At 48.3% G+C, this 7909-nt stretch overlaps 2 protein-coding genes across 2 annotated transcripts in view; one reads left to right on the top strand and one right to left on the bottom strand.

Moving 5' to 3' along the window:
* Window positions 1-1752, top strand: part of Rnaseh2a (ribonuclease H2 subunit A) — a 12932-nt gene extending 11180 nt beyond the window's left edge. Inside the window, exons 7-8 of the mRNA XM_029480255.1 lie at window positions 1290-1449; window positions 1550-1752. Coding sequence (XP_029336115.1) covers window positions 1290-1449; window positions 1550-1691 — 302 coding nt within the window. The 3' untranslated portion in view covers window positions 1692-1752. The remainder of the gene's footprint in view (window positions 1-1289; window positions 1450-1549) is intronic.
* Window positions 1753-3180: 1428 nt separating this feature from the next.
* Rtbdn (retbindin) overlaps window positions 3181-7909 on the bottom strand; it is a 10403-nt gene continuing 5674 nt past the window's right edge. Inside the window, exons 4-7 of the mRNA XM_021171053.2 lie at window positions 6870-7014; window positions 6635-6745; window positions 4450-4546; window positions 3181-3387 (exon numbers count right to left, since the gene is read on the bottom strand). Coding sequence (XP_021026712.1) covers window positions 3181-3387; window positions 4450-4546; window positions 6635-6745; window positions 6870-7014 — 560 coding nt within the window. The remainder of the gene's footprint in view (window positions 3388-4449; window positions 4547-6634; window positions 6746-6869; window positions 7015-7909) is intronic.

The following is a 7909-nucleotide window of genomic DNA, read 5'->3' as shown; positions in this document are numbered from 1 at the left end:
TTAAAAATTTTTTTTTTTTCTTTCCCCCAGCCCTGGGTATCCTGATCTCTGACCTTACTTAGTAGACCAGGCTGGCTTTGAACTCAAGAGATCTGCCTGCATCTACCCCACAAGTGCTGAGATGAAAGGCGTTCACCACTACCACCCAGCCTTTTCTTTAATTTTTAAAAACTTTTATAATAGGAGGCAGAGATTGATTATTTATTTATTTATTTATTTTGGTTTTTCGAAACAGGGTTTCTCTGTATAGCCCTGGCTGTCCTGGAACTCACTTTGTAGACCAGGCTGGCCTCAAACTCAGAAATCTGCCTGCCTCTGCCTCCTGAGTACTGGGATTAAAGGCTTGCGCCACCACGCCCGGCTCCTTTTTTTATTTTTTTAAGATTTATTTATTATGCATACAGTGTTTTTCCTGCCTGTACGTATGCCGGCACTCCAGAAAACAGCACCAGGTCTCATTATAAATGGTGTGAGCCATCATGTGGTTGCTGGGAATTGAACTCAGGACCCCTGGAAGAGGCCAGTGCTTTTAACCTCTGAGCCATTTCTCTGGCCCAAAAGAAAATATTTTCAAAAAACAAAATTGGAGCCGGGCCTGGTGGCACACGCCTTTAATCCCAACACTTGGGAGGCAGAGGCAGGCGGATTTCTGAGTTTGAGGCTAATCTGGTCTCTGCAAAATGAGTTCCAGGACAGCCAGAGCTATACAGGGAAATCCTGTCTCAAAAAAGAAAAACCAAAAAAAGAAAAAAAGAAAAAACAAAATTGGGGGCTGGAAAGATGGTTCAGTGGCTAAGGGCAGCTGCTGTTCTTGCAGAGGTCCAGAGTTCAGTTCCTAGCACCACACTGGGCAGCTCACAACTGCCTGTAACTCCAGCTCCATCAGAGCCAATGTCCTCCTGGGATATCTGCACTCACACACAGACAAGCATGCATATACATCAAAATAAAAAGCCAGAAGGAGTATGGGCCATGGATTCATTCCATATTCCCTCCACCCTGAGACTCAAGTCCCAGAAATACCCCAGAACCTCTTGAGCACTGGTGCACCACAAAAGAGGGGGTGCTGGGTGGACCACACTTGCCCAGGCTGAGGACCTGGGACAGTGTGACTCTTAAGTCAACAGTGGAGGGTGTCTTGGTACTCAAGAAGCCAAAGACACAGACCCTTCATCCCAGCTCGAGGCAGAGGATGGCCAGCCTGGTCTACATAGTGAAACTCCATCATCAACAAAAAAGAAGAAAGTCAAGCAGCTAAGGATGCATGTGGCATGTGCCTGTCACCTGACCCTCTGATGCTGTCACCATTACCTCTGTCTCCCTAGATCCCAAGACCAAAGCCTGGCTGAGGAAACATGTGGACCCCGTGTTTGGCTTCCCCCAGTTTGTACGGTTCAGTTGGAGCACAGCCCAGGCCATCCTGGAGAAGGAGGCAGAACATGTCACTTGGTTTGTGTCCTGAGAGTGCCGAGGGAACAGACCAGGGGAAGGGAGGCTATGTTTTCACTCAGCCCGATGGGAAGTGGCCAGTCATCCCTCTCTCCCACAGGGAGGACTCAGAAGCTGAGGAGGATCCTGAGCGACCGGGAAAAATCACCTCCTACTTCAGCCAGGGCCTACAGACCTGCCGCCCTCAGGCCCCCCACAGATACTTCCAGGAGCGAGGCCTGGAGGCAGCCAGCAGCCTCTAGGAGCCCACGTGTGCACCACCTGCCCTTCTAACCCAGGAATAAAAGCTGTTCAAGAAGTGGACGGAGTGCTTTGTGGCTAAGGTCTGATAGCAGTGCCAGTGGCCAGCAGCTGACTCATCAAACAAAATAGGCATTTCTAGATTGGTGACGTTTGCTTTTTTTTAAGAATGATTTATGTATGTAAGTACACTGTAGCTGTCTTCAGACACAGCAGAAGAGGGCATCAGATCCCATTACAGATGGTTGTGAGCCACCGTGTGGTATCATGGGGTAGCTCAATGCTGGAACTGTGTAGACCAGGTTGGTCTTGGGCACATTGTGACACTCACCTGCCTCTGCCTCCCAAGTGCTGAGGTTAAAGACATGCGCTATCATACCCTTTTTTTTTTTTAAATTGTAAAACTATTTTTGTCTTTGTGTGTGTGTGTTTGTGTGGGTATACACACATGTGAGTATGCACGTGTAAATGCAAGGGCCCTTGGAGGTCGTAGGCTTCAGATTCTCCTGGAGCTGGACTTAGAGATTAATTACAGCTTGCTCTGTCGGTGCTGATCTGAACTAACTATGTGCTTTTGACCACTGGCTTTCTCCACCCCGCATATTTTTCTTTTGTGCTTCCTCTTTGCTTTGTCTTGTTTTGAGACAGGGTTCCTAAGTAGTCTTGACTGTCCTGGAACTTGCCACGTAGACCAGACAGGCCTGAAACATAGCTGCAGACTTGGAATTAAAGAAGTTGTATGTATATCTGTGCAACACATCCATGCAGTTCTCAAAGACGCCAGAAGAGGGCACCAGATCCCCTGCAACTGGAGCTGGAGGTGTTTTTGAGCCACCTTGTGGGTGGTCCTCTGCAAGAACAGTCATTGTTGCTGTCAACCAGGGAGCCTTCTTTCCAGTCCTCTGCCTCCTCTCCTCTTCCTTCTGTGCGTGTGTGTGTGTGTGTGTGTGTGTGTGTGTGTGTGTGCATGTGTGTGTGTGCATGCATGCGCTGTTGTGGTATTGCATACCTTTAATCCCAGCATTTGGAGGACAGGTAGGTGGATCTCCGAGTTAGAGGCCATTCTGGTCTACATAGTTCCACATCAGTCAAGGCTACATGATGAGGCCCTGATCAATAAATCAAAGCCACAAACTATGTTATCTATTTATTTAAATTCTTTTTTTGGGGGGGGTGGGACACAAGTGCCACGGCAAACCTGGAGGACAGAGGCCATCTTGTTGGAGTTGTTTCTTTTGCCTGTGTGCCGCATTGCTGGTCTCCGTTCTTCCCTAAGACTATCATTTTTGCCAAGTTCTCCCCAAGTGTTTTCCCAAGCAGCAGCCATGTCGTATGGCATGGTCTAGGCTGGCAACTTTATTTTGGGGAAGCAAAATAAGTGAGGGTTAGGTCATTTGTAGGAAAACAGGTGGGAGGGCCTGGTTTAGGAAGGAAGGAGAGAGGAAGAGACGGAGATGACTCTGGGTGGCTCCTGGCCTAGGGAAGGGACACTTATTGAACGCCAAACATTGACTCGGGGCTGTCGCCGCTGCCGCTGCCACTGCCACTGCCTACAACATTTGAAATCCAGGCACGAGGGCGGCGGCGGGCTCCTGGAGAGGAGATGGAGACGTTGAGGCAGTGACTGGAACCAGGAGCTGCTACCCGCAGGACATGACCCAAAACAGAGTGACACAGATCTGTGGCGTTGGCAAAGGTCTAGGAGAAAGGGTGGCGGTCAGGGTTGAGTCACTGGGCTGGGTCTTCTGGACCGGGTATAGCCTGAGCGGTGGGAGGGTATGGGTATTCCTTTGAGGGGCCAGTCAGTCTGTCAGAGCCAGGGGAGGGGCGGAGAACTGAGCACAAAGAGTTGATAGAGTCGAGAATCAGCGGACCCGAGAGTGCTACCCACACCAAGGCTGAGAATGTGGAAGAGCACAGCAAGAACCTAGGAACTAGGTACATTAAGATAGTGTTGGGTACTTGGGAAGAGAGATGGTTCAGCTGCTGCTGCAGAGGACCTAGGTTAGATTCCCAGCACCCACATGGTAATTCACGAACCTAATTCTAGTTGTAGGGGAGTCTATAACCTCCTGACCTCTTCCAGGCACATAGGTGGTACGCATACAGGCAGGTAAAACACTCATACACAGAATAAGAATAAATCCTTAAAAAATAAAGATTAGCCCACACCTTTAAAAGGGATTAAGCTCAGCCCTGGGGAGACAGTGCTAGATGATAAGAGTTCAAAGTCGGGCTGGCGAGATGGCTCAGCGGGTAAGAGCACCTGACTGCTCTTCCGAAGGTCCAGAGTTCAAATCCCAGCAACCACATGGTGGCTCACAACCATCCGTAATGAGATCTGACGCCCTCTTCTGGTCTGAACACAGCTACAGTGTACTTAAATATAATAATAAGTAAATCTTAAAAAAAAAAAGAGTTCAAAGTCGCTGGGCAGTGGTGGCCCATGCTTTTCATCCCAGCACTTGGGAGGCATAGGCAGGTGGATTTCTGAGTTTGAGGCCAGCCTGGTCTACAGAGTGAGTTCCAGGACAGCCAGGGCTACACGGAAAAATGCTGTCTTGAAAAACCAAAAAAAAAAAAAAAAAGGGTTCAAGGTCAGCCAAGTGATCATGCTGTTTCAGGATAGCAAGAGCTACATGGAGAGTCCCTATCTAAAAAAAGTAACTGATTAGTTAAAATTAAATTATATCAAGAACCCAGATGGTATTGCATGTCAGTAATCCAGACCATATTACAAAGCCTCTATTCCTCACTCACCTGCCCATAGGTGCGGCAGCTGGGCTCACAGCCTCTCTCTCCAGAGGACTGCAGCCAAGTCGGGCCACAAATAAAATCTGCTTGGCAGGTGGTGAACCTGGCCATGAGAAGGGAAGACAGGTTTAAGGCTTTGGAGACAATGGGCTTCTAATGTCCCTCCCTCAGACCAAGGCCTCTTCTCAGGCCCCTCAGACACCCAGGGTTTGCAGAGTTCCCTTCCGGGACTTACTGTGTTGTTTGTTTTTGTGAGACAAGGGTCTGAAGTTAGTCTAGAAGTTATTTTGTGTCTAAGGAGTATCTTGAACTCCTGATCCTCTTTCCCAAGTGTTACAGGCCATCAACACCAACACAATGTGTCCCCCCCTCCCTTTAAAAAATGTTATTTTTGGGCTGGGGAGATGGCTCAGCAGGTAAGAACACTGACTGCTCTTCCGAAGATCCTGAGTTCAAATACCAGCAACCACATGGTGGCTCACAGCCACCCGTAGTGAGATCTGACACCCTCTTCTGGTGTGTCAGAAGACAGCTACAGTGTACTTATTTATAATAATAAATCTTTGAAAATGTTTTTATTTATTTACTTATTTGTGTGTATGTGTGTGTGTGTTGCCAACTCCCAGGAGCTAAAGTTTCAGGCGGTTGTAAACAGCCTGATGTAGATGGCCAGAATTGAACTCATGTAGCTGGGTGGTGGTGGAGCCCACCTTTCATCCCAGGGTTCAGGAGGCAGAGGCAGGTGGATCTCAGAGTTTGAGGCCAGCCTGTTCTACAGACTGAGTTCCAGGATAGTCAGAGCTACACAGAGAAATCTTGTCTTGAAGAACAGATAGAAGCCGGGCGTGGTGGCGCACGCCTTTAATCCCAGCACTCGGGAGGCAGAGGCAGGCGGATTTCTGAGTTCGAGGCCAGCCTGGTCTACAGAGTGAGTTCCAGGACAGCCAGGGCTATACAGAGAAACCCTGTCTCGAAAAACCAAAAAAAAAAAAAAGAAGAAGAAGAACAGATAGATAGGTAGGTAGGTAGAGAGAGAGGGAGAGAGAGAGTGTTTGTTGGTTGGTTTGGTTGTGACTTTTCATGATATGGTCTCTCTGTATAGCTCTGACTGTCCCAGAACTCACTCTGTAGTTGGCTGGCCTCAACTCAGAGATACTGAAGGCACTGTAGCAGGCAAACATGTCTCCAGCAGTTCCTGCTCTTCCCCCATCCCCTCTTCCTTGCTAAAATTGAATTACACTCCTAAAGCTAACCACCAGGTCTGTCCTCTTATTTAGCCAATTTCTCCTGAGGCTGACTACCAAGGTCCAGATGTCAAAATATTGAAGTCCAACAATTAAAAGCCCCCTTTGCATCACCTAATTAACATCCTTAATTAAAATTAAGCACCTCATCCTAACATGGGGTTTCCTCTTTTTACTGTTGTAGGCTGACATTCGTCTGTAGGCCACATCTCTCTCCTCTCTCCGGAGGCAGTCCTTTGACCCTACAAGACAAATATCTCTCCCCCTCCCTTGTTCCTCTTAACCTTCTCCCTTGACCTGTCTCCTGTCTTTTGTTTTTTTCCCCCCTCTGGGCCATTTCCTGATCAGGGCAAATAAGTCTCCTTTGTGCTAAGAACTTGGTCTTGGGGTGACTTTGTACCAACTGAATTTGAGGTCCTTTCAGATATACCTGCCTCTGCCTCCTGAGTGCTGGGATTGAAGGCATGTGCCACCACCATCAGGCTAAAAATTATGTTTGAACCATTTGTGTTCGTCTGGTATGTGCACTAGTACAGGCGCCAGGGAACTTCCGAAGAGGGAATCAGATACCCTGGAGCTGGAGCTACAGGCAACTGTAAGCCTGATGCGGGTGCTGGGACCTGAACTCTGGTCCTCTGAAAAAGCAGTAAGCATTCTTAACTGTCAAGCCGTTCTCTAGCCCAGGCAACCTATTCATAGCAGCTCCTTGCATTCCCTCTTAGCTTTTCTGCCAGTCAAAAGCCTGAACCTTTTGAAACCTCCTGGTCCACCAGAGCCACTCCTTCACGTTCCTCAAATGCTAGGTCATTCTCAGGCCTCTCCCCTCTCCACCTTGCAGAGTACACACTAGATCTCTTTCCATAGACCCATTCTGGCTCTCTAGAAGTAAACTAAGGCCCTCCGTACTGCACTTTCCGGTAAGACACGCCCCGGTTCCCGCCTCTTACCAAATCTGGCAGAGCTCTGAGCAGAGAGGCTGCACTGGGCGTGCCCCGAAGAGCTGTGGGTGGAAGCGATCGCGAAGGGCTCCTTGAAGTTGTCCCAGGAAGAATTCACATCTGGACGCGGGAGAGACGGGGCAAACACCGCGCGATCCTCAGGGGGAGTTAAGGGTCTAGCCTTACCAGGCTAGGGCAAGTAGAGCAGAGAACAGGGGGACAGGCTAGAGGACACAGTACTCACTCTGGGCTTGGTGCCCCGCAGCTCTCTAGAAGACTCTCTGGTCTGTCTATCTCTGCAGTGCAGCAAGGTTCTGGCACTGGAGGTGTCTGTGAGCCAGGAACTTGGATCCTTGGGTATGGTGGTAGAACCGAGGACTGAGGGTGCCCTGACAACGGAAATTCTATCAGATGCTTTCCCAGAGAGAAAAGCCTCAAAGATATTTCTCTGCCGTTGGATAACATGGCAGGAATCTGTAATCCCAGACTCTCGGGAGGCTGAGGCAGGGGGATCTCAAATTCAAAACCAGGCTAGGCAACTTAAAGAAATCCTGGCTAAAAATAAAAGCAAACCTGTAGTGACAGTTCCGGAATTTTGGTTTCTCTTAAAAAACAAATATAAGAATATGTTTTTGCTTTGATCCCAGGTGTGGGGTATGGGGCCGCTTCAGACTGTCCTCGGCAGCTGACTGTGATTTGTCTCATGCTGGAGCAGAGGCTCGGTTTTGCCAGCTGCAGATAGTTTCTCCAATTGGGTGATGTTTAGAATTCTGGGAACTTTTCAGAGGGGAGATACATTCTCGGCCCCAGAAGTGGTGTGGTGGTTGTGGTTTGTTAGTAGCCACGGTCAAAGAACAAAAGGAAAGAAATTCGATTTAGAGATCTCAATTTCTCTCGCCCCTCTATCCTTCTTTCTCTCCTATCTAGTGGTAGGGGTGAAACCAGGGCGATTGAGGTCGAGAAAAAGAAGAGCCCACACAGCAGCAATAGCTAGAGTTAGGATAGGACTCTTAGTGGTAGAGCCGTTGCCTAGCCCTAGGTTCAATTCCCATCACTGGAAAATTTGTTTTTATTTCTGTGAAATGTAGCTTCAAACAGTATTATGTATCACTCATAATAATCAGGTTATATTTGTCTGTGTTTCTAAATGGCATCATAATGTCCACAACACCTCTATATCAGGTCTGTTATTTCTTATTTCTCATGTCTTTATTTACTGGGGTTGGACCTAGGACACTAGTTACTACCCATGTTAGGAACACTTCGACCACTGAGCTGTATCTT

This window comes from Mus caroli, chromosome 8, assembly GCF_900094665.2.
Source record: "Mus caroli chromosome 8, CAROLI_EIJ_v1.1, whole genome shotgun sequence".
Taxonomy (NCBI): Eukaryota; Metazoa; Chordata; class Mammalia; order Rodentia; family Muridae; genus Mus; species Mus caroli.
The sequence above is the reverse complement of the archived record's forward strand: the minus strand, read 5'-3'. Positions and strand labels throughout refer to the sequence as shown.